Source organism: Zosterops lateralis (genome assembly GCF_965231275.1).
Source record: "Zosterops lateralis genome assembly, chromosome: 6".
Classification (NCBI taxonomy): domain Eukaryota; kingdom Metazoa; phylum Chordata; class Aves; order Passeriformes; family Zosteropidae; genus Zosterops; species Zosterops lateralis.
In genome coordinates, this window is record NC_139761.1 from 17,820,436 (window position 1) to 17,847,450 (window position 27,015).

At 36.0% G+C, this 27,015-nt stretch overlaps 1 protein-coding gene across 2 annotated transcripts in view; it reads left to right on the forward strand.

The window, feature by feature from the left end:
* The window catches only part of GALC (galactosylceramidase), a 31,896-nt gene extending 5,880 nt beyond the window's left edge, over nt 1–26,016 (forward strand). Inside the window, exons 5-17 of one of the 2 annotated variants that reach the window (XM_083862851.1) lie at nt 473–612; nt 2,778–2,816; nt 5,991–6,118; nt 10,451–10,606; nt 12,664–12,788; nt 13,961–14,088; nt 14,541–14,630; nt 15,913–16,002; nt 16,347–16,491; nt 16,875–17,055; nt 19,314–19,477; nt 21,091–21,167; nt 22,846–26,016. In XM_083862851.1, the coding sequence (XP_083718977.1) occupies nt 473–612; nt 2,778–2,816; nt 5,991–6,118; nt 10,451–10,606; nt 12,664–12,788; nt 13,961–14,088; nt 14,541–14,630; nt 15,913–16,002; nt 16,347–16,491; nt 16,875–17,055; nt 19,314–19,477; nt 21,091–21,167; nt 22,846–22,989 (1,607 nt within the window). In that variant the 3' untranslated portion in view covers nt 22,990–26,016. Of the gene's footprint in view, nt 1–472; nt 613–2,777; nt 2,817–5,990; nt 6,119–8,102; nt 8,234–10,450; nt 10,607–12,663; nt 12,789–13,960; nt 14,089–14,540; nt 14,631–15,912; nt 16,003–16,346; nt 16,492–16,874; nt 17,056–19,313; nt 19,478–21,090; nt 21,168–22,845 lie in introns of both variants that reach the window. The other variant, XM_083862850.1, reaches the window with a different exon arrangement.
* Nucleotides 26,017–27,015: the final 999 nt, after the last annotated feature.

Genomic DNA, 27,015 nt, shown 5'->3' on the forward strand with positions numbered 1-27,015 from the left:
AAGAGCTGAGACTTGGAAATGCTTTTTCATGATCCTAATCTTCTTTCCTCTGTTTTGATCAGACCATCATGTCTCCTGAAATTCATGTTCAAGAGACAAACAATTTTTCATGTTCTGTATTGATCTTTTGTCTTTAGCTTTTTAAATTTTTTATCCTAAAATATGTGAATTTTTAAACCTGTCAGAGCTAGTACCATAGAATTAACAGATTATATGTAATCAGTTGTTCTCCAGTAACAACTTCTTCCTAGCTCATAAATTGCTATTAATTGCTTGATCATAATTTGTATTAGACCATACTCTGCAGTTAGATAAGTTACATTTCATTGCCTTCACTGGAACCAAGCAAGTTTCAAGTGCATATCTATTTCTTCATTTTTGGTAGAGCAAATTATAGCTTGCTCTTGAAGCTTATTGAGTAATGTAGACCAACTACTTACCTTATTCATTTGTTTTTCTTCTGTCTTTCCAGGATTACCTTGGGCATTTCCAGGATGGATAGGGAAGGGTGAAAATTGGCCCTATGACTATCCAGATATCACTGCTTATTATATTGTTTCTTGGATATTAGGAGCAAAACAGTATCATGATTTGGACATTGATTATGTTGGGGTCAGTAAAGCAAAATCTCCTGTATATTTTATGTATATTTTATCTATCTTCACTCCTAAAATCTTAGTCTTGCCTCTCTTTGGCTCTCCTGACTGGAGGAGGAGGGTGGCAAGAGAATTTTTTTTTTCTGTAATTGCAGTTTTGGCTTGTACTGTTGCCAGGGGAGAGGCAGCAGTTGTGCTAGTTTAAAGTCTTCCTGAAATTATGACTGTTAAAGTAGAACATGTGTCAAATGGTTCCTACCTTCCCAGTTCTAAGACAAAATTACCAAAGAATTTGAGAGGTTTTTTTTTGTTTTCTATCTCGTTTGTTCTGCTTGTGTTTCAGCAGTTACCAGATAATAAAAAGCATCAGTTAACACAGTTTGAAAGTCAGCTAACATGACTTAGCATAAAATATGGTTGTTATTTTGCAGAGGAGAAATCCTTTACAACTTTTTCCATTTTTATCTGTGTTATATATAGTGGATAAAAGTGCATGTTTTACAGTACAACTACTGTGTTGTCCTACAGTGCAATATATGGAAGTAGTGAATAAATGTCTGAAAAAAAAGTCAAAAATTGGAGACGAGAGAGAGAAGCAAACAATCTGAAAAAACTCTTCAAGTTCACTATTTGAGCAAAAAAGTGTTTAGGATGCCTCTAAAACCAATCCTATACTTACTGAACACATATTTTAGACTCTTAAATGTTTGATATGAGAAGTTTAAAGAAAAGCTGTAAATCACTTCAGCAGTCCAGAACAAATCTTCTGAAACTGGTTGCCATCCCTCAGAAGTGTGACCTTTCCGCTGCAATGTGGGAAGGTGGATCTCGTGCATATTTGCTTGGGAACACATCCCCCTTAATGTTGCTGGCTTATCTCAGTTGGGTCAATCTTGCACTATGGGTAACATAGTGATACTTCAGCAATTCACTTGAGGGGACAGAGAGAACCATTCCTGTTACATTTTTCTCTGCTTACTTTCTAGGAGTAGAAAGTAAGTTCTGCACTTCATGTATTTGAGTAATGTTGACTTTGGTGGTTTTACTTCACATTCTTATAAATTCTCTCTCCTTCTATGAAAAGGGAATTTCTGCTTATCCAGGTAATGTGGTGATATTGCATATAGTCTCACTTCTTTATGGGTATAATCTGAAATACAGGGAATCAGTGAGAGGTCTGTGAAAGCTCGGAAACTGTCAAAACAATTTCAATGCTCTTATGGTTGTACAAGGTTAGCCTTTACCACTCTTTTTGCTGTAAGTACATGTTCTGTATCTTTATTTGCTTTATGCTGAGATGAGCCTTTCAGTAAGTAATGGCTTTGATTGGCTCATTTCTGAAGTTTTATATTAGCATTTATAGAAAGATAAAATAAATTTTTATGTAGAAACATAAAAATAAGTTTTACTTACCCTATCTGCAGGAAAGTGCTTGTACATTGCTGGGTAATCTGAACCTTTACTGGTGAATGTAAGTCGCAATGTTCGTGTTGTAGTTAGAAAAGAAAGAAACAAGGTTTCTGCCTATGTGTTTTATAGGCCTGGGGGTTTGGTAGAAAGGAAGACCAGTGTTCCTGCTTTTGAATTTTGAGCCATGTTTAGCTTAAACTCTTTTTCCATAAAAGAGGGAAAATTCGGAGATCAGTTCATTTTCTGTCTGTTTACCTAAAATATGCTGGGTCTGTTTTGGGTTCAAGCTTGGGTGTAGTCCTGTGTAAATCAGAAAGAACAGTAAACTTCATCGATTTGTTCAATATGTGAGTTATTCTCACTCTCCTTTGTCCATGTATTGCGACAGGTGTTCATTAGGCCACACCTTGAAGCCACAAGGTGTTTCTCAATGATGTCTAACAAACTGTAGAGCCATTGGTAATGTAACACTGCTGCCATTGTAGAGCTCAAGCAGCTCTAGCATTCTTCTCAGTGAGAAGGCAATCAGGGGACCTTAGAGAAAGATAAACAAATGGCTACTATGAACTTTCATACAGAATTTTCCTCAGAAAAGCTGATAACAAAACCAACCAGCACTTCCCTCTAGCACACGGAAGCCATGGACATGATTAATGGATCCTATAATCTTACATATATAAATAAAATCTTTAATTCTCCATTGACATATCCTGATTTTTCTCCATTGACATATCCTGATTTTTCTAAATGGATTTTACTTTCTCTTTATAGATATGGAATGAAAGGGCATTTAGTAGCAAATACATTAAGGTATGTATTCTTTTCTTATTTCTGTGAAGTGCTTGTCATACTGACACACAGTTACAATTAGCTTTTCTGAATTTGCATAGGAAAAGGACCTTAATTCTTAATTTCACTTACTGAACTCTGTTTCTTGTTGTTGTGTGTGTGGAAAGATAACATGTTCCGATATCTAGATTATTTATTTCGTGTGTCTGAATCTGTTATTTTGAACTGTGGACATGTCAGTGTATGCTAAATGTTAGCATTCTAAATGTTAATGGAAGCTTCAGTTGATGAAGCTATCATACAAATTTAAATCATCTTTATACCAGCTTAGATATAGCTAGGAGTCCAAGACCTAGAATTGCTAGAAATTCTGTAGCTAAATTCTGTGATTACAGTACCCTTAAATATTGCTATTAAAACCACAGTAAAGGCTCTGCATTTTTAACTTTGCAAAATTCAGTACCTTTTGTTCTAAAAAGCTGGAGGAACACAACTTTGAGAGAGCTCTAATATTTCTCACTACTCAATGCTCCTGCAGCCCCCCCTTCCCTGCTTTGAAAACTCTCTTCTGTTTGTTACATTGTCTTGCAGTGAAATCTTAAGCACAAGCTCCTGCTTTGTTCCTTTCCTTGTTGCTGTTTTAAGGCTAAGACACAATGGCATTACCTCTTCTAAAAAGCAAACAAGACTCAGAAAATCATAGAATGGCTTGAGTTGGAAGGGACTTTAAAATCATCCAGTTCCTCCTGCCGTGGTCAGACACACCTTTGACTAGGTCACGTTGCTCAGGATCTCATCCAGCCTGGCTGTGAACACTTCCAGGGATGGGCCATTTCCATCCATTCCCCCTGTCCTATCACTGCATGCTTTGTAAAAAGACCCTTTCCATCTTTTCGTGTAGACTCCCTTCAGGTACTGCAAGGCAGCAATTAGGTCACCTCAAACCCTTCTCTTCTTCAGGCTGAACAATCCCAAATCTGCGTCATGTCACCTTGAGGCTTTCTCATCTGCTTGTCTTGGCTTCCTCATGCGGGGAGAAAGAATGTGGAAAACAAACCATTGAGTCTAGGGACAACATTCTGCTTTATAGCTTTTTGAATACCGTTTAATTGGGACTGAGCATTTGGCTTCTAGAGCTGAATATTTAGCTCAAAATTTGACTATAGAATCATCCAAATGTTTACTGAAAAGTTTTGTCCTTCCTTCTACTGTATGTTAACTGATAGAAGGTTTTTTATTAAACACCTATTTTACCATTCATTCTCTTACACTTGGCACTGCTTCTCTCATCAGCATAATATTTGCAGTCTTCCATTTCACAAGAGGTCAAGATACTGAAATGTACTGCTGCACACCAAACATTTTCTGTAATTCCTGTTAAATACATCACAGATAAGCTCTTGGTTATCTGGCTGAATTTTTACTTGTAAGATATTATTCTAGATACTTCGTCCACTTAGGCACTGGTTATGTTTCTTAATAAGTAGGAAAAAAAGAAAGAAATGGAGATTCTAATGCTTCAAATTCTTGTTCAAGAATACCCTGTTCTTTCAGTTGTATGAATACTGGGTGTGAGGGAGCTGTTCTGCAGATGTTATTGTGGAGTACATTTTGAGTGCATGCAGTTCTGTGCCTTCGGGTACTTCAGCATGGAAATTGTGCAACTGTTCATTTTGTTCCTCTGAGCTGTCTCTGTGGTTAGGCAATTTTTTTGATTATCTAGGTAGCCAGAATGCTTTAAATTTCAAAAGACCTTCTAGTATTATGAATTTTTCTTTTGGTAGACTTTGTGTTTCAAAGGTTTCAAACAGCTGAATAGAAATTCATTGCTACTTTTCTTCTTAGTAAGTTTTATGTCTTAACTAGTTTTAGATCTAAGCTTTCATTGTCATCAACACTTAAGACTTTGATTTCTGTCCTTATTTGACTACATGAAAAATAGAAATGCTCCTTATTCTTCTTCACATTGCCAGAGGGCTATTACAAGAAATTATTTAAGGGTTCATGCCTAATGATCTTTGAATCAAGTTGCAAAATCTTTTTTATGCATGCATGCATGCACACAGTACATCATTCTTTTATATGTAAAATTGAAAAAAAACATTTTAGACTGTGGATTGGGTCTTTTCAGATGCAGCTGTATATGCATGCTACTGAAAATATGTTTTTTAATTTTTTTCTTTTTTTAATTTCTGGTTTGAGTTTTCAGATAGTAGCAGCCCTCTATAAATACGGTTCATTCTTAACTATTAAGGCTGAGTACGTTTTGTGTGGATATATTTTACCTAAGAGGTTCCACACACAAATATGAGCTGTTTATCATCTTTAACAGTGAAATAGTAAAGAGAAGCTGGAAAGACAGAATAGAACTTCTTTTCTGTTGGCATGCTTGAATTCGAAGTTGGTTGCCCTCAGTTTTGTTGTGAATATGGAATTCTAGGTTTATTCATTGCTTTCCCTGAAAGTTAGTGAAACATCAGAATCAAGTAGCAGGTAAACTTAAATATTAAACACTTAAAACATCAAGGGTTGTTTTTTTTTTTTTTTTTTTGTTTGTTTGTTTGTTTGTTTTTGTTCAGTGAAATGGGCAATGAAAAAATGTTTAGGTGCTCTTCTCTTGAACAGGGCAGGTGTTTGGCAGAGATTTCTGTTCTTGTAGAGAGCTGCATGGATAAGTCTTTTTTATTTTAAAACTTCAATCCCTGTTTTTTCAATACGCATTTTGGGGATCAAGTTAACTTTTGCTTCTGATCACTTGGGGAGGTATATCCACTTCCACATTTCAGTCAGCTGTCATTTTTGGATTAGCTTAACAAGAGTGACTTTATGATAAATCCATTACTTTTGTGTAATGAATTGCATACGTGCCAGGGAGTCAGTACATTGAGAGTGTTCCAAGTGGAGTATATGTGTGCACATGTGATGTCAAAAGTTATCCAAGTGATGAGAAGCCCATTTTTACGTAATGACTATCTCAATGACAATGATAACCCTTCAGTTTTAAAAATACTTACCATTAACTTTGTCTTAGTTGCCACCATAGCTCTTCTTTGTGAAATGAGAACTTTTCTTATCCATCCTGGTCTGTAAATAGGGGCTTCCATTGACTCCTTCAAAGTTCTTGTTTTCAGTCTTAAATTTTGTGTTGCCTCATTGATGAAGGCTGTACTTTAAGTGGTGTTATCTGTTACTAAGGTGCTTCGACATTATTTGGACAGACTGGGTCTGTGGAACGTTGGTATCATCGCTGCGGATGGAGATTGGAACGTCTCCAATGAGATGATAGTTGATCCCTATCTTAATGATGCTATTGAGGTAGTCGGGTAAGTGTGGGAGAAGGGAGACATTTTAAACATTGCTATTGGTTCCTATCTGCAAGTCTTCATCTCCTTTTTCCAGAGTCATAAATTCTTATTTCATACTTCCTAGCTGTTTCCATTTTTTTCCATCATTGTGTACAATGGTGATGGATTATTTTTTCTTGTCTTTCTTCTTTCAGTTTAGTACATATGTAAGCTGACCTTATCATTCTTCCATGATTTCTTTCAAGTGTCCATTTAGGATCTGTGTTTTAGGCTTCTTAGCACTATTAAGTGACAGGAAATGTCTAACTAATCTGCATGTGCATGTTCCAAGTCAAAAAAAAACTTAGGATTGAATTTTTGGTCTGCAACTGGTTTTCGTTTTGGGTGAGCTGAACTTTCAGAGTGAAACTTAGTACCCTGGGACTTTCTGTGGCTGCAGCTGAGATTTTTCTGGTCATATCCTAGAGCTAGAAGTTTCTGTTTCTTGCTTATTTCTGCTAACGGATAATATTAGAGATGCACACACTGACAGTAACATAGAAGTAAAAACAAGCACCCAAAGTTTGTAAACTAATACAGCCTATCTCAGTTTTGACACCTTCTGTTGGTGTTTCAGCAAATGTCAACTTAATTGTTTGCCTTCACTCCTGTTCCATTTCCTTCCTTGCTTCTGGCAACTTATTTTGCTGCTCTTGCTCTCTTTGTAATCTCTGGTTTCTCAAAATTATACATAGTTTTTAGAAAATAACATGTTCCTCGTGGAAATTACTTATACAGATACAAATTTCTCATTTGTGTTACCTTTGTTAACTTGTTTATCTCTGTTGTTAACCTTACTGTGATAAGAACACTCTTGTGGTCACTTATGTACCGTTTATCCTCTGTATGTAAGGAAGTATGATATTCTCATCATAGTTCAAATGAATGCATGGTTCAAGGGTTACAGCAGGTCAGCTAAGCAGGGATTTTATAAAGAAACTGCTTTCGTATGTGTTGAATTTGTAAACACCAATCACCTGAAAGTGGCTGCCTGAGAAATACCAATTAATAGTGTGAGTATTGAGTAACTCATATGGTTTAAAATCAACTTAAAAAAAAAACTTTCTTAGGTTAGGCAAAACTTGCAGCTCAGCAGGTGCACTAGGAAATGTTTTTCTAATGATTTCCGTGACAATACGGAACCTTGAGGAATGAATGCACTGACTGTGTACAGCTCTTTGTTTCTTTAAAAGCTTTGCAGAATCAAGGATAGGAGTACTTGGTTTTGTTTGTGCCTTTAGGACCACAGACGTGTTTTAGTTGTTTGAAATGCAAATGCTTTTTGTCAGAGGTTTCTCTTGAGTGTAATACAAATTTTTCCCCAACTCCCCCACCACTACTGATCACAAAAAATGAAGAGTTAGGTTTTCCTGTGCAGTGGTTTTGTTATCTGTCAAGAAATTAAGGTAAGTACAAAATGAGAGCACCATGTTTCTCAACCAGTGCTGACTTTAAGATACTAAGTTCTGTAGACAGCTCTTGCTGACCTAGTGAAAGATAATATTTAGAAAGATACTATTTAGGTGTCTGTCCTTCAAATGCTCAGTTGCAGAAAGTTCATACACATCTTGTAGTTTACCCATCAGCACTGTAACATCTAAGTGGCTGATCTGCAAATAGTGTGTCTTGCATGAAATGTGATATGGTTTGTCTTTATCTGTACTTTTATGTTCTGTAAGAAGAACAAAACATTTTTAATTTTACCTTTTATCATGTATTTTGGAATTCGGTATGGTAGAAGAGGAAGGTGTCCTTTGAAGTCACTTTGTGCTTGACAACCTTGTACATTTTGTTTGGTGTAACAGTTGTCCAAGTTGCAAAAACATGAACTGAAGCGTTGTAGTTTTTTCAGCTAGTGCTGAAGAAGATGCTGCCTTTCCCAATATAAAGTTCTGACAATTTGAAAACCAATTTTTTTATTTTCCCCTTCTCTCTGTTCTTTGCTTTCCTTCTTTTTTCCAAGCTGTTGAGGTACACATTGGATAAGAATGGTCTGGAGCAGGTGAGGATCATAGCCAGCGATAGACTGTGGGAGCCCATTTCCTTTGTCATGATGATTGACTCTGAGCTCCACGGAGTGGTCGATGTGATTGGGTAGGGGGTTCTCTCTGTTCTTCTTTCTTGGTGGTTTGTTTATAGTTTGTCTTCATCTTATTTATAACTAACACAGACAAAGCTTTACCTCTCTGTACTCCTACCTGCAAGAAAAGGATTGATACTATAAAACTTTCTTACTAACCCACATCAAATCACACAGCTCTTGTCCCAGTAAGAGCCTCAACCTTTGATTGAATCAGGAGTCTTCAATCATGTTGAAGATTCCTGTTGGGCATGGTTGCACTTTTGGTAGATTGGAGATTTTTTTGACAAACCTGTTTATCCTGAGGGTTTTGGTTACTCTTAACTGGTATGCAAAAAGTACATTTAGCTTTACAACTTAGTGCACAGCCTTGTAATTTCCACTGGTTTGTTACTGAAATGTTTGTGATCCAGAAATTAATTCGGGCTGTGATTCTTCTTTGAGTCACAATGGCTTGATTCTTAGTTCCTATTTTGTTTTGATGACAAATTTGTATTTGGAAAACATGCAACCAGATGACTTGTTTTACTGATTCTGGGTTTTGTCATAATAATATTTTACTAATAGACTAAATTTGAGATTGATTACTGACTTGATGTCTGAATGAAAATGTGTGTACGAAAAGTTCATTAACTTTTCTTTTTACAGTAGCTCTAAACTTTTAATTCCTGGGTGCCATAAACTTGCCTGACCCAATCACATGCTTCAAATGTGTCAGTTCCTTGCTTCAGTTTGAGTCTTTTCCATTCATCTTTATATATCTGAACCATAGGAGGTGTAGAAATGAAGGCTTTTTCTGCCAATACAGATAGGCAGTCAGTGTCACCAGCCCTCGCCATCAGTCCCTCTCCCCATTCTAAACATGAACAGTGTCCTGGCAGTTTTTCATAGGTGGAGTCTTGGATCATGTCTGAAAGAAGCTCAACTGTTTTTACACTGTCTAAGTAAGCTGTATTTACTTAACTCTTTATAAATGTAAGTTTTACATCCCTACTCTGGTTCAGTCTTATCAGGGAAATTAAATACTCTATTGTGTATTTCAGTTTTTATTGGGCAGGGATATTGACACTTAAGAAACACCTTTTCAGGAGTGTAGAAAGACAAATTATTCTTTCTCGGCTTTGTTTTTGCAAGCTATGCACTTTATGCCATTACAAAAACCTTTTGCTTGGTACTAAGGCAATACTTAGGTTTCCAAGCCAAAGGAGAAATACACAGTAGCGTGTTCAGCAGAGCAGAATGTAGCTAAAATCCCTACTATCTGTTGCATTACCATTAGTGAAGCTGCATATGAAGGACTACAACACTGGGAAATGTCTCATTGTCCACTAGAAGGAAAATAATGAAAGAAACCCCAACAGTCAGCCTAGAAAAACTGGTGTTTCTTGTATTCCTGCCACAAATGTATAAATTTGTCAAGTTGCAGGCTAATAGTAAAGGAAATAGTTTCAATTTAGTGTATCTATTCTGTTCAACGAATGTGCTAATTGAGGAAAATCACAACCCTGTTTTCTGCAAGTGGTTTAAAGGGTTTTATTTCAGTTAGCAAACCTTGCATGATGGGTCAGTGTTGTGATTGAGTATAATCAAAGTCTCCATTGGGAGAAAAGATCTCTTCTCATACTAAGGAAGATCTTGAAAAGAAAATTAGCTATCATTATATGTTTCAACTATTATCAGTTTATACCTCTGTAACTTCTCTAGTCCAACTAGCATGTTTTTTTGAAACCTGAGTTTATTAAAAAAGATGTACAAAATCAATCAAGTTCATGTTTAATTCTAAGACATTCATGCAGCTAAATTCTTTGCATAATGCCCAGTGTTGTATTTTACTGTTGGTTTTACATTATTTATGGTTTTGTTTAAGATAGTATGAGTTAGCATGTATTTTCTCTATTCATTACATTATGGTAATGACCATCTTCAAGCTCAGTTTTCAGGACAGAGATTTGCTTTAGCAAGCTGGGAAAATTGCATGGTATCTGTAAATCTAAGTTTATCTATTTGCTATTATGTAGCAGAAGAAATAACCTACTGATGTAAATACAAAAAGCTCTGGAATGTTACAGCTCCCCCTTGTTCAATTTTCTTGTATTCCACTTGTGGTATTCCAAAACAATTTCATTTTTCATTCTCAGCTTGAAGGAAGTGAATCATTGCTGCTATGTGTACTTCCAAGCATTGATTTTCCCTTTGTACTAAGAGCTCTTTCTTTTCAAAATACTGTGTAGGGCTCACTATCCTGGGACAAAAACAGTGCCAAATGCTTTGTTGACTGGGAAGAAGCTGTGGTCCTCAGAAGATTACAGTACTTTCAATGATGACGTTGGTGCAGGCTGCTGGGCTCGGATCCTGAACCAAAACTACGTGAACGGAAACATGACCTCGTAAGTGCTGGGCACTGCTGCTTGCTGTCGCAACTTGGGGTGTAAGAATTATTTAAGGTGCTGTATCACACATCCATCTGCTCTGGAGACAGAACAGGGAAGCTGAAAAGCACCCCAGTGTGGTCTGAATTCAGATATAGTAAGATAGGAAGTCTGCTGTTTTGACCTCTTTCTGGGGTAGAAGTCCTACAAGTTTCAATGTAGTCTTGTTCCCCAGCACTCAGTGCTTTATGCAGTTAATTTCAGATGCCTTTGAGATGATGGTAATTATTGAGATGATAATTTGAGATGATAATTATTAAAAAGAGAATGTTCTTTAGAAGAGCTAACAGTCAAAAACATTGGAGAAAAATAAAAATAAAACTAATTTATCATATTTTTCTTGAAAGATCTTTATCAGATTGTTTGTCTTCAGTTAAACAGATAAATTACAGATGTAATTATCTAGTTTTTCCATACAATTTCTTCCTCGGAATCCATTCTTAAACATTTTGTAGTCTTTTGATAAATTTACTGTTTCCTGCACATTTTTTTTTCCAAACTGAAAACTGTAAAAAACCCCTTCTCTTTATTGGGAAATTATGTTACTCAGTCTTAGAAAAGAATAGAAAATTATACTTTGGTGTTTCTGGTGCAAAAACTGGTAATTTGAAAGAAAAAGTTTGAATAAAGAAAATATAGGCATCATGATGTAAGCAAAATTGTTCAAAGCTTTTAGACTCTTTCTAACTTCATTTTGGAAAAATTAATCTTCTCGTCTGTTGCTTCAAGTGGAGTGCAGCAATCACTGATACTTGTAAAGTGAAATTTCTTTAGTCACCTGGTTTCTACAAATATTTTGTCTTCTCTTCAAGCTGAAATTTTCAAACAGATGAATATTTCTTACATGAATTCCTGATCATTCCGCTTACTTCTTATACCTCGTAAATTTAATATCTTAATTTGGGTCTTTCTTTTCCCATTGTTTTTTTATTTTTTCAAGCCCTTTCAAATTCTATATGCTCCATTTCTTTCACAGCCTAACAGCCAGGTGTATGTGTTGTATTTATAAATTATTGTTGAATAGTTTCAAGTCCAGATGTCCAACAGTGAAGTTATCTTGGCTTCTATACTGAAAACAAAATCTTTCTGACAAAAGGCATCTTATCTTCCTGCTAAGTTTGTTTCCTTTGAAGTTGAGTTTCCTACTTTTCTTTCTAAGTTTGAAATCAACAGAACAAGTTTGATGTGAGCACGTTGAGTTTACAATTCAAGAGTTGTTTATTTTATAGTCACGTTTTTGTAGAATTCCAGGATCTCTTCTGTATGTATGTATAGTGTGATAAGTCTGTGGCAGTGACTTTAGAATGAGGCCTTTGTACTCACCTGTATGCAATAGCAAAACAGATTGTCAGCTTTTGCCTTCTGTTTAACTGCTCTGTTAAGCTGTATTTCTATACGTAAGGCCCAGAGGTCTCAAGTATAAAGTCCTTGCAAAACATCTTCAGTGAAGGCCAAATCAAAGTTTGTGAAGTGGTCATCCTTGTCAGGATAGAGCAACAGTTCCTCGAGGATGTCTGGTTAAAGTTGTTTTCTGTTTGTTACTTATATGGATAAAGGTATTTTGTTTTGGTGATACTTAACTGCTTCACTAAAAAAACTCCACCCAAAACAACTACCACCATGCACAGAAATAACCAAACAACCACAAAAACCTCAACCAAACAACACCTAGCAAAAAGCTGTAGACTTAGATAATAATTCCTTCAGAACAGGAAAAAACCCCAAACAAATGGAGTCTTTACCCTCAATATGTGTTCCGTTTAATGTACAACTTTTTGTGATGCTATAGCTAGAGAATTTATTACCAGTTTTGGATGAAGTTCTCAACACTGGAAGCTGACTTGCTTAATTTTCCTCTCGGGTGGGTTTTCTTTTTCCTTTTAACTAGAAAAATATTCCCTCCACCCCCTAAACTGTTTTCATTCTAAGCTGGAGAAAAAGGAGAAATGGATTCTTGTACTAAGTTAATCAAATACTATCCATATGACTGGAGAAAACACCTGTTTTTCTTCCAGAACAATTGCATGGAACCTGGTGGCTAGTTATTATGAGGAGCTGCCTTTCGGTCGATGTGGGCTAATGACAGCACAGCAGCCATGGAGTGGCCACTATAAAGTCGAATCTCCTATCTGGATTACAGGTGAAAATTTTGCAGTTATAACTTGGTGATCTCACACCAAACATCACTTTATTTTCCGAGGCCTTTACTTATTTAGTGGTTTTATGTGTATTATTTTTTTGTAGCAAATTGGGGTAGATTTGTGGAACGTTTTGTGAATACATTAAGAAAGAAAAAAATAATCTCATTTCAATAGAAAGCAGAAAGATATAATAGTAAGGCAAATATTTATACTTGCCCTTTAGCTGTATCAGAAATGAATAAACAACTACCTTTATAACTGTTACTATTAAAATATTTTGATTTGAAGTGCCCATAAAGGTTCATGTGTTTTCCTGTTTCCCTTTTTTATGTTTAATCTTTGAGTATCAATCAATTCCATTTGGTACTTCTCAATTTGCGAAAATGGAACAAAGAACCTCTGTATTCTTTTCCTGCTTGACGTTCTTGGCTTGTGTAAATCGGCATTTCCTGGAGCTTGGGGAAGGGGAAGCATGTTCATGTAGTGTCCATGGACACGTGAATTCACCGGCTGCTCTGTAGTCCTGTAATAATTTACTCTTTGCTGCAGTTCTGTAGAGCAACTATGGAGTGCCATGAAAGAGGAACAAGACAAATGCTTTTTGTTCTTCTTCTAGTTACCTATATATGTAGAAGCATTAAAGGAAAAATGGACAGTTTCCCATGAACAGAACAGCTGAGCCATTGTTCCTGTGTCCATGTTGCTCAGGATTTTAAGGATCTGAGACATAGTTTTCTTTGATAGTTTCACTTACTTTATGAAAACCCTACTTATTTAGTTATTCCTCATGGAGTTGCCCATCTGTGCTTTCTCTGCCTCAAATGTTTACTTTATTTAAAGAAAAAAAAAAGATTTGGGAAAATCTAAACTGTGATGAATATTCAAATTGAATGGACATGATCACCTTATATATTTTGTATTTAATGTCTAAATAATTGCTATAATTTTAACTATTTTGTTAGCCATAGTGTTGATATTTTTAATTTTGCCATAGTGTAATTCTTTAATCTTTCCTCTTATATAGGTAAATTTTGTTTTGGAAGTTTTATTACTTTTTTCCTCAAATCAGGTTTCAGTTTTGTCAGCATGTATGAGAGAGAAATTTAATTAAGCTGGCAAATTGTACCATCTTTATTAAGTCTTAATTGTTGTATCCTGATTTTTGTCTCAGCACACACCACACAATTTACTCAGCCAGGCTGGTCGTACTTGCAAGTGGATGGACACTTAGAAGGAGGTGGCAGTTTTGTAGCTCTGACAGATGGCCTAGGGAACCTTACAATCATCATTGAAACCATGGTATGTGCATCAGCAGTTCCAGTGGACTAGAAAAGTTACAGGGAGTGTTTTGTTATGAAGATTTATTATTGTTATCAAGACCTGTCTTGATTTACGTATCTGTGGATGTTCTGTGATACTTGTAGTTTATTAGTGAGTTCACTAGAGGTCGTTTTTTCTATCTGAACTTTAAATACCTAGTTGAGACTTCCTGGAGGCCTAGGTATATGCCATCTTTATCTTTTTATTACGCATTAGCTTTGATTGGATGACACACTGGGAGGAAGTTATATCATGCGCTTTCTTAAAATCTGTGTTCAAAATAAAATTATTAAACTACTGTAATTGCAGCAATTAAGATAACAGTGAAATAAATTATTGCTCTTTTAATTTCAATTCTATGCTGCAGGTTTTTCATGAATGTGCCATTCCAGTAATATATGTTTTCTGTTACATTTATTTCTTTCCTTCAGAGTCATAATCACTCTAAATGTATCAGGCCTCCATTGCCAAATTTCAGTGTCGTACCTCAGAGAGCAACTTTCTACCTCAGAGGGTCATTTGTAAGTAGATCTTCAAGACATTTGGTAATCCTTGTAAAATGAATTGCCATTCATAATCAAATACGTGCAAGTCAGTATCACAGGTTAGCAAGAAATTAACAGTCTCCAGTATTGGAGGCTGTTTCACACCTGGCAAAATTTTAAGCATTCTGGTTCTGTTTTACCGTGAGATGCAGTGTCATAACTGAAACTATAGAATTGCTGCCTCCCAGTCTAATTGTATATGGAAGAAGAAATTTCACAGGACAGAAATGCAACTAAATTTTTCTTTAGAATTTAATCCAAGGCTGGGTTCTCTAACATGCTGACATAGTTTGTCAGGCCAGCACAGCCGTGGCGTTTCTAGTTATCGGTTCATTTTCATGGGAATAGCCGTAGTTGATTTTATACTGTAGGTTTTGTTGTTGGATCAAAAAGATGTGAAGAGATATTCTGAGAATCTCCCAGTTGTTGTTTATTTTCTTTTTTAATCTCACTAAAGTAAATTTCCCTCTGAAATGTGAACAATACTTTCACAGTGTTAACTGGAGGGAGTCATTGTTAGTTATTTGGATGATTCTTTCTCAGAGGTTGACAGTTACTTATTTGGAATTTGATTTTGATTTTTTGGCAGCAATAATTTCCTTTAGGAAGAGGTGATTTGGATGATACTTTTGGCAATAAAATGGTTCACTTAGGAAAAGTAGTTGAGTGTCAATTTGGATACACAGCTCTCTTATGGGGAAGTATCAGATGGCTTATCCAAAACAAACTATTGGTCACTTGCTTTGTTGTTGATGTTGGTAACTGAAAAGAAATTATGGGGCTTAGGTGTGATAAAAATCTGATAACTAATAATAGTTGATATGCTGGAATATTGCAGAAGGCTGGAGACATGTATGTAAAGTATTTTGCTCAAAAATTAAAATCAAATTACTAGCAATTAGACTGAAGGCGTCATCAAAGTGAAACTATCAGGATATTATTTCAGCCTAGTTACTTCTCAGAAGAGAGCTTGTATCCAGGTGTATTGTTGGTGATACGGAACTAAAGACTGTGTCTGTGTTTGCAGTGCTTTCTGTCTTTATTAGCAACATTAGGGCATGTTAGGACAATGCCTTCTTAATGAATAATCTGTAAAAATGTAAGGCATATGTAACGATTAGCTGAATAGAGTGATCAACAGTTTTAAAATAACAAAAATTAGACACCCATAGAGGACTCGTATTTCTCAAGTTGAATATTCAGGGTTGTTTATTTTGCTGTTGTTGTGTTTTAAATTGTATGATGTGTTCCATTGTAGTGTATGGTGGAAACCCTTCAAGTGTGGCATTCTAGACTTGATTTTGAATCTGGAAACTCTAGTCTTTTCCAGCAACTCCATCCTATAAATGTAAGTTTATCAGTTTGAATTACAGTCACTCTGCAGTGTCAGGTGTGTCTTCCCTCTTTGGTGAAACTCCTCAACATTCATGCTTAAGCTGCATATTTAGGGTATGTTTTAAGGCTGTTTGACTGCAGTTTTACTGGCTATATACAAGCTTACCTGGAGGTAATAAAGAGTTTGGGGAAAAGGACTTTTAAAAGTTCTTGAGAGATATTTAAATGAATGCTGAGACAGTAATATGAGATTTTTGCCTTAAATCAGGATTTTAGAGGATCTTCTTTACTTCTGGAACTTGGGTATTTTGTCATTAAGTTGTTAATTTTTGCAGCTTGAGCTCTCTTCAATTGCAGGTATGGAAGGGAAGATTCTCCTTAGATCTAAATGTGGATGAAGTCTACACTTTAACCACACTCAAGACAGGACGGAAATGTGCTTGCCCAGAGCCGCCCCCTCCTCAGCCCTTCCCTTCAAATTACAAAGATGATTTCAATATAGGTAAACCAGAATTCTCTTATCCAAAAATTAACTCACACACAGATATAATTGTAAAGTAGGAAGGCAGTAAGTTATGTAAATCCTCTACATGAGGTAGCCTGAAGATCTATTTTGGTTTTGTTTATTTATACCTGTTTTTCCAGCAGCTTATACTTGTATGAGTGTACACCTTACACTTGCAATGAGGTGTATTTAATTTAATGTCTTACATAGTGTTCTTGTGTTTTCAAAACTGATGTCTGCTTAAAAACTTCCATTTTGGGGACTGCTTTGAGATAGCAAGTCAAAAATCTTCAGAAAATTTTCAGGGAAAATTTCTGAAAACAAGTACACTGCAGAAAAAGAATGTTTTAGAGTTGATGTGTATTTTATTTTCTGAACAGGTAATCCACCTTTCAGTGAAGCTCCAAATTTTGCAGATCAGACAGGTGTATTTGAATACTTTATAAATGCTTCTGACCCAGGAGATCATGTGTTCACACTCCGCCAGGTGGTGGTTCAGCGGCCCATCACTTGGGTGTCTGATGCAGACCAGACCATCAGTGTCATAGGAAATTTTAAGTGGTATGTAAATACTATTTTGTAGTGGCATTTGGGGAAATGTCCTCCTCACCAGTGTGAGTAATGATCAGTTAATCTGTCTCAAGCTTCATTTCTTTTGGACAGAGGGCTTTTGCTTTTGCCTTCAGATTCTCTGTAGACATGTAGTAGTGATGATTCAGATACTCTTAAAAGTCATTTGAGTCCTGCTCAGGGCCAAAGGTGAACTGTGTCTGTCTAAATGACTCTTAAAAGATGGGGAATCCACCTCATTTCTTGGTTATTTAGCCTAATGCTGCTTTGTCTTAGAATTTTTTTTTTTTTTTTTTGCTTATGTCCTGCTGGGCATATTTGTTCAAGCTAATTTTTTATGCTAATGGATCTGAGTTGACATACTAGAAACACCAATGTGTGCCCTGAGTTTCTTATTTCTTAAATTGGACCAAGAAAAAGATTAATTTTGTATTACATAATTTTGAGTTGTTTTTTTAGCAGTTTGATCAGTCTCATAACTCTCAGACTATTTAATTGATAATTCAATTGTATTTGTTGCAGACTGCCATCTTCTGAGCAGTTCCTAGAATTGTGTGGGTTTGATGCCAATGCTGCTTCAACCGCTTTTATTTCTGGGTGAAAAATAACTGAGCTTTACTGCTTTGATAAAATTATGGTTACAATTGCAATTCTTTCTAGGGGCTAAAAAATTGCTAGAAGCTGGTATGGTAATGAATTACCAATGATGGTAATTCAGAATCAAGCAGGATATTTTAGAATAATGTTTATTTAAAATTAATAAGCATTTGGGAAAGAGCCTGTCAACTAATTTTGCTTTTAATATAATAATAAACTTCATACTTAAAAGTTTATCTTCTGCTTAGAAGCCTAGCCTAAATTTTTTTGATATATTCTTTAAAATAGCCATTCTGTCAGTGTTTTTCACTTTAATTAGATCATTGATCTGGCATTTTCAGAACATGCTTCACACTTCTAATTTCAGGCCTGGAGATTGAATCACTTTGATCTAAAGCCTGGAAGAATACCACCCTCTTGTACTTGGAAGTTGTTCTTCAGTTATCTGATGTTTTATTTTGCAGCCCTCTGTAAAGAAAAATCTCATATTTCCCCTATAATCAACTTTCCGTCACTGAGTTAATTGTACTCAGTGATTCCTATGACAGCTACATAGGACATATTCTTAAATTACTGTACTGAGCTTCCTAAAAACTTCCTATTATTTTGGTTTTATTTCTTTCTGAGTCTTCATCTTGCTTTCAAAACCAAGCTTGCTTTTTGAATACTCAGTTTATTATTCAAGTTTTACTGGTCTGTAACTTTTCATAATGCTAGTCCTCAATTTCAGGCTCTCAAGTTTGTTTGATTCATCCTCAGTTTAAGACTCAACTTGTCCCTGGCAGATATTTTCAACAATGAGCACCTGCTATTGGAATTCTGAGCCAATCCTGCATTAAATTTCTCAGTTGTGTGATACTTCAGCTGTCAATGGCATTTTATCATGATTCAATTTCAGGATTGTTTAGTTGGTTTTAGTTTGGATTTTAAACTTGTGTATGTGAAAGCTCTTTGCTCTCTTATCCTGAATTTGTTAGTGCTTTTTCTCTGATGGTTTTATTGAATCTAGGTATATTCTGAAAGTATTACTATGTAATTATTTCTGTATTGCTTTGGGTCTCTTTATAATGGCTTAAGGAAAGTGTGGGGGGTCTCTTTTTTGTTAAATGGGGAGGCAAGAAAGTAATCTTTTTTGTGTAAAACTATATATTCAAGACTCTGGAGCATTACATTAGCATGAAAACTCAGGTTGTTCTTACTACTGTGTTAGAATAGAAGTGAGGAGAAAAGTTGCTACAATAGATATTCTCTGATTCAGTTATCAGCTGAGCTGCTGTCACAGAGAGTCTTTTCACATTCTGTAAATAATTATGGATAGTTATTACTTCTTAAGTAAGTGACCTTGTGGGTGTATCTGTATTACAGGTGCTTTCAGACATGGGATGTAGATCCATTAATGAAGGGAAAGAAGTTTTATGGTTAAGAGCCATGTAGTGCAGCTCTGGGGAGGAGGAAGTTGTGTAAATTTTCTGGGTGCTGTTTGATGGTTCTGGTAGTATTTTGCTTTATTCTTTGCAGCTCTCATTGCATGCATAACACAGTGCTTTACTGTTGAGCTGGAGTTTAATCTCAGGAAATCAAATAATTTCTACATGCTGCCTACTCAAAAAAATGTATTCCTTCCTTGTTAAAGTGCTAAACTTCTCTTTCAGGGTAAACATGACAGTCACTTGTGACATCTACATAGAAAAACCTCGTGATGGAGGCGTGTTTATTGCAGGGAGAGTTGACAATGGTGGGATATATGTGCGAAATACCAAAGGAGTTTTCTTCTGGGTTTTTGCAGATGGCACCTACAGAGTCACTGGTGACCTAGGTAAGCAGCTCTTTGCAAGAGTGGCTGCTGCCATATGGACATGTCATTTTAATAACTTTGATAAAAATGAGTAGCACTCAAATTTTATAGCTCATTTGTTATTACTATTAATTTAACCTATTGTGTTCTAATGATGGCCACTTTTCATGTGTGGAGAAAACATCTGAAGGCTACTGGCTGACTCATTTCTCAGGCTCAGCTTTCTGGAGTTGTAGTTTTTCTGCTGACAAAGTCTGTTTTACAATAGGAAATACGAACTATTTTGCTTTTCATAAATACTCTGATACAATATTAATTACAGAAAGATTTGCTCTGTATTCTTACACTACACATAAAAAAAAATCGTCATTGAGATGAAATGACTCTTCTTAGGGAGCAGTTCAAGTCACTTATATCTGGCTTAAGTGATGCTCATAAGTGGCCTCCGGTTTCCTCAAATTACGCATCCTCCTGTTAGTGTAACTCAGTGGAGTGAGCACATATTTTACTTGTAATGCTAACATACATGTGTGTTCATCTATAGAGCACTTGACAGGCACGTGGAAGAGTGTATGTTAATACTTCATCAACAGCTGAAAGTTCTTTTCATTTTGCTTTGGCACTGTAGCATATTTAGTTGTTTAAATGCATTTCCTATGACTTCATGAGTATAAATTAAAACTTCCAATAGAAGCTTTTAGATCTATAGTATATCTGATAAGATATATTTTTTGTGTGTGTGTCTGTGTTCCTTTCCACTTTTACCATGGACAGGTAGCATAAAGAATGTTTTACATAGCTCCTCTTAACATACCAGTGTTCCCTAGGGAAACTCTGCAATGTGTAATTCCATAAAAACTTAAGTTTCAGCTGTATGGAAATACATACTTGTCTTTAGGATCAACTCAATTTTTATTTGTAATAAGACCTGTATTGCCTGATTAGTATCTCAGGCTGTCAGAAATAATTTTTCCTAGATGAAATGAGTGGATTTTGATCAACCACCCCACTATTTAAGGCTGAGACTCTTGTTACACAATATGATAATTTTTTCTGTACAGCTATTTTCAGTCATCTTTATATTTTTCTAGAAGGGAGCCTGAATGTTAAATTATCTTGCAGCAAAAACTGTCTACTGAATAAATGAAGACTTGTAGCACTTAATTTTTTCAGGTCTTCGGCTTCCCTCCAGGTGGTATTCACACCCCATTTTTGCTTAGCTTAAAGTTTGAGTAGAACTAAGCAACATGACAGTGTGGTAGCTCAAACCCTGTGATTTAAAATAGTTACAAACAACACATAAACAAGGAAATCTATAGAATGAGCAGAGCAATAGCTACTGTAGCACTTTGTGAACCAGTACTCTCCATAGAGTGGATTCTTATCTCATGCCAAATTGCCAAGAGCATTGGGGGTTTCAGTGAGAAAACAGTTCTGGCAAAAGAGGAGAATAGACTGATAATGCAGAGTTCAGGTCTGCATATTAAGCCTTCTATGGGGCAACTGAAATTGGTAAAATATCAATCCTGAACACTTCTGAAAAGTAGATATTATTATTCTTTCACGGGCTTGGTATTTATCAGTTTCAGCAAAGGGCTGAACTAAAACTTTGCTAACTTATGCATGTTTTACAGCTGGAAAAAAAATACTAATGAAAGGACTTGCTGGTGTCCGGGATAATGCATGGCACACACTTACTCTCAACATTCAGGTAAGGACACAGGCAAAAAGCAAGAAAACCAGTTATGAAACTTCCAATCCTAAATGGTTTAGATAAAACTGTGCTACACTATTGATGGTGTACTTGCATTAGTTTAGCCTATCAAAAACATAAACAACGGCTGTTATATTAAACCAATATTAAAATACCATTCCAGGTTCAGCTACCTGTATTTAAAAGAGATCTTGAGAATCTATAGAAAGTACAGAAAATAACAGGAAAGCTGAATTGAAAGCTTTCAAGGCAGAGGTAGAAGGGTCAGAGAGACAAGTCTCTTATTTAATCTGAAAGATTAAATAAGATGATGGCCTGGCTTTCTCATCAGTGAAATGCTAAGGTAGCCTATATTACAAATATGTCTCCCACCAGTTCCCTTTGCAGGTTAAGGCTTTGTGTGTGGAGCTAGTAAAGGGCTGGGAAGCTCAAATAAGCTGAGTTCCTTCTCAACTGTGGTGGAAGAGCACAGGCATTGTGTTACTCTATAAAAGGCTGCAGTTAATGAGAAGCCTGTCTTCATTTTTCCCTGTGCACTTTGATGGGTGTGACATGGGTGCAAGTACCTAAAAGGCTTTAAGTTCCTTCTCTGAGTGCCTAATCCCTTTGCTTAATGTAACTTTCGTAACTGCAACTGGCTTGAAATGTGGGAAGGCTTGAATCCTAGCTGGGGAGATTTACTAATGAAGGTAACTTAAAATTATACACTGAGTCCCTCATGATAAAATACTATTGAGTATTAGAAGCTGTTTTTTGTCTCTGGTACTGTCACATTTGGAGACAAAGGAACACTTGCACCTAGGGCATTCACTGAAATGGATGTAGTTTAGTTTTGGCTTTGGTACACCTACATTTATGACAGTGCTTGCCACCTGTAAAATGGGCCAAGACTGAAAATGAATATTAATAATTTAAAACTCAAAGCAGTGTTGGTGATTTTAAAATTACAATGCTTCAAACTTCCATCTGTGTTGTTAAAGTATTTTGTACCTAGTGTGCCTTTGATATAAGGATGGAAGTACATAGCCATCTTTAAATAATTCTTACACTGACTCCTTGAAAGACATACTTTGCTTTAACAGTGTCTATAATTGTCTTTCAGATGAAGAAATACAAGTAAACTGAAGCACTTCTTTCTAAATACTGTTTAGTGGAACACACAAAAGATAATTTGTAATTTTCCTGAAACTGCTTTTAATTTCAATGTCTTGAAGTGGCTTGAGTGATACTTGAAAGTTCTGCTGTCTCCTCTTTATTTCAGCTTAATGACTACATTACATCTTTCTTTACTTCTGATTTCTGACTAATTCTGCAGAATCAGTGCCAAGTGTATGGTATCACCTTAAGAAAGTTGGGCTATTTTAAAAGAGTCTGATACAAGGAAGAGAAAAACCAGTTTATTCTTCAGGTTCTACAATGATTTAGCAAAGCTGTGAGTAGGAGAAGAGGAGCCTTTAATGTATTCACTGTAAAGGCATTAGATCTGTCTCACAGAGCTGGTAGACACCAGAGGATTCTATGCAGTATTTAGATGCATATCTGCATGAAAAATGTGTGAAATAGAGTTGAAAGTTGATTTGACATTCTTCTGCTTTGTTTTGTCTCCCATGTGAGCAGGCTCAGTGTCTTACAGGCCCTGGATTTTCCAAAGCTAACATTTTCCTTTTTTTGACAGGGCAACTCTGCCTCAGGACTGTTAAATGGTTACCCGCTCTGGGAGAACGTCACCGTTTCTAGCCCGGGGAACGGCTGGGCTGCTCTCGGGACTCGCTCCTTCGAGTTTGCACAGTTTGACAACTTTCATGTTGAAGCTTGCTGAGGTGGCTTTGGCATTTGGAGGACCTGGTTCTCATGTTGCTTTGAATAAGAGCCAAGTCAAACTTGGAAGAGGGCTGAGTGCTAAACTGTGATTGATCTCTTGGCAAAGAGTCTGGATTCGGTCCGTGTTATTAGTTAAAGGTTTACTTGAGTAGATATCAACATGATTGTAGCTTTATCCCCTATTGCTGTGGGATTTTTGCCCTTCAGTTTTTGGGGGTAAATTTTAGTTCAGGGTAATGATGAAAACAAATTCTTGGATTTAAATATCTTTTAATAACAACAACTTACCGGCTCACTTCTAAGATAACTTTAGAAGTTAACAGAAGACAGATGCATCTTAAGCTGCATTTTTTAACACTACCACTATTATGTCCATTACTTTCACTGTGAAAGAAAGAATTAGATGCCAGTAAGCCTTATGAGCCAGTAGGCCCCATACGTTTGTAGGTCTATCATTCTCAAATTTCATTTGGATAAAGAACCTAGATTTCCTATAGCAAAAAAAAAGATATTTTGTCTGTTTTTTTGCTACAGTCTGTGACTAGACATTACAGTACTCCAAGTGCATTTGATTACTTCTTTCAACTTTCATTGCCAGCCCTAAAATATATCCTATTTTCAGTGGAATGGAAATGTGCCTTATGTGATCAGGGAGTGCAGGATGTGACTTATTTCTAATCTACCTCCTCTTTCCACTGAAAGGGTTGAAATGGATGAAAAGATACCATAACTTACAGTTTGTTGATTATAATATTGTGAGGTTTTTTGAATAGTGCAAAGAGTAAAACATTGCATCATGGATATTTTCATGTCTGGTCACATGTGGAAATTGGCCTTTTGTTCCTGGAAACTTAGGCAAACATCTTTCTCTTTTGATCGATTTAAAGTTTTGAATAGAAAATGGTTAAAGCTTATCAGTGATACTTAGTTTATTATTTTACTGTGGCACAGAGGAGATATGTATACCATGACTTCCTGGTATAAAAGAAATTTTAAAAAAAATCATTCTTTGCCTTTAAGAGTTTGCAGTCCGATCATAAGGTAAGTGACAGTAGGTGAACACAGAGGGAATTGTTTAGTGTGCCAAGCAGTGGTAATGAGACAAGAGTGTCTGTTTTTAGACTTTGCCTAGCTATCATGGAATGAAGTTCAGAGGGTAATTCAGATCCTTGGGAACAGAGGGATTCTGTTTAACTGTTGCTTCATTTTATTTTTTTTCCCAAGTTACTGTTATAAAAAAGGCAATTAATTGAGAGTATGAGGTATTGAATAGGTTTTTCCTCACACACTTTTGCAGTTCAACTGGCTCAAGAATTTTTCTTGTTTGTTGTTGGCCAGTTTGAATGAAGATGATGTTTATTCCCACATTGAAACCTGCCTCCTTGTGTCCATCTGCTTTTCACATTCACATCCTGTTTAATTGACAAGCAACTCTTTCCACGTACTTGATAAGGCTCTAGTAGCTGTATGAGGCTCTTTGTAGCAGGCAACATCTGGAGAAAAAGATTTGTGGTGTACTTTGATTTATAGAGATTATTCTTCTGATCCCCTTTATTTTGAAGGCTGATTCCAGTAATTGTTAACTTCAGTCTTTGAAGTTGTCATCTAATATAAAGTTAATGTTATACACATCATTCCTGGAAAATTTTTATCAAGTTGATCTTCCATTTTAATTTTTGGAGAAGCGTTTTTAAAATTCTGTCTCTAGTAAGTAAAAATGTTGTGTCTTTTAGCTGTTATATTGATACTGCTTATTCATACTTGGGAATTTCATACATGCCAGTAACCTTGAAGAATGCTTTAAACCACTAAACTTTACAACACTAGTAGAAGACTTCCAAATGTTAAGTAACTGTTTACTTAAGTGGGTGAAAAATGAAAGGCACTTTTCATGTCATTTTCAAGTATGGATGCTGATCTGTTCGTTACTTGCTTGGTTTCCTAAGGAATGTCACTGGTCACTCCACATGCGAAGGAAATCTAGTTTTAGGTCCTTGTATTCAAGTAATAATAATCTCAGAATAAATTTATTTTAGCTGTGATGGATTTTTGTAGTTGGATGCTTCTTGGAGACTTCCTAGTAGTTTCTGTGGCTACAAGCAGAGAGAGAGCAGCAATGATGCAGTTATTCCAAAGGAGCTATCCATTTTTTTAACCGTCTAATGCACTAGTCTAATAAGCTGTACTGTTATATTGTGTACTAAACACAGTGTATTTTATCACTGGAAATGTTGATTGTTTTTTCCTAATCCTAATTTACAATGTTTGAGGATTAAAGTGTTATGAACGGAGTAAGTGATTTAATGGTGACATAATGTTATTCATCCTTATTTGTCTGTAATTCTTCACCCTTCAGTAGACTGTAATATGTTTGGCAATAACAAGCTGTCAGGTTTTTTACTGAGGGGTGGATTTATGTTGTTGATTATAAATGCTGATCATTCCAAATGGACAAATAAAACACTTAAAACCGCTTTATTTGTGTGGAATGCTTCTGTAAAGTGGGTCTTGGTTTTCTCCAGCAAGAAAGCTGACAATTTTTCTATTGTGATTTCTGATAAATATGCTTGGCATTAACTTAATTGGATTAGAAAAGTATAGCCAACCAGTCCTTATTAAAAATATCTCAAAATCCATATGCATTAGGAGTTGTGCTATTGATTAAATGATTTTCTTACAGCACTCAATACACATTTTGCTTCTTTCTGTTTTTTTTATTTGGATTTTTTTTTCATTTAGTGCAGGGAATTAAATTGTATTTGAGGACCAGTGATGCAGAACTGCTGAGTACTAAGGTCTTGTGAGATTTAGCTCTAAGTTGGTTTCTAGGTTTGGAAACAGGCAGTGTTGTAAGGATGTACTTCTATGGTTTAAAGACATCTTTATTTTGAATATCCTTCTGAATCTATCTTCAAACACACTATTTTTATTTTTTTAAGCTAAACTTTAGGGTTTGATTTTACAAGGGAGGGAGAAATTCCATAGAATTAGTTATGTTTCCCAGTCCATCATGTCAGTAGATGTGACTTACCCTGGAATTACTGCTTTCCAGTAACCAAGTATGTACTACCACCTACACAAACACTGCATCAAAGTCAATTCTATCCCTTCTCTGCCACCCCACCTTTGAGGTTAGACATGAGCAGTTCTTGGGATTTTCAAACTCCTGCAAAACACCAGGACTCCTTTGCTTTAAAATTACGGGAGACTATTACTTTAGGCTCCTTTTGCAGCTGCCTGCTCGTATCTCTGTATCAAAAATAAATTTCTACTTCCAGATTTGATTTGGAGTGGTAGTGGTTTGCTTTTACCTTGTAGAATCAGTTTTACTGCACTGTAGCAGCAGGTTGTTTGTTTTCACTTAGTAAATTTTCATTAGTTTACCTGAAGTTTCTATCCAGAGTCCATTTTCTGGAGAGGAGGCTGTCTTTGATGATTTCAACAGTTTGGACAAAGAGGGACAGTGCTTGGAGATTTTATTGTCCTCTCTTCGATATTTTGGTCCTTTTTTTTTTATTGTTTTGTTTGTGTGTGTGTGGTTTGTTTTTTGTTTTGGTTTTGTTTGTTTGTTTTTGTTAGTTTTTAAACCTTTTGTAAGTACTACATTCATACAAGCCTAGCACATGCTGGGAGTGGCAGACAGGTTGTAAAACCCTCTAGTTTTGAAGACTTCCTAGGCTGGTAGTGGAATCATCAGGTAGCTTTTTTAGAATTCTGAGAGTAGTGTGCATTGAAGAGTCAGCATGAGCAAATTCCTCTTGCTGTGCTCCTTCCATTTATGCCCAAGTGTTGCTGAACCAATAAGGGTGTGTTTCTAGAACTTGTGTTCTAAAAAAAGCCCAAAACGCCTACTAGTAATTGAGCAGAGGAAAATGTGTGTTGCAGCCGGGTTGCCAAGCTTGTGCTGTGTGCCAAGATACTTCTCTGTGGTTTTCATAGTGGCTAAGACAAACAACTGTGAAACTGTGTTTTTCCCCTCAAGGAATTATGTTTGGATAAGGTTAGAAACAGACACACAACCCAA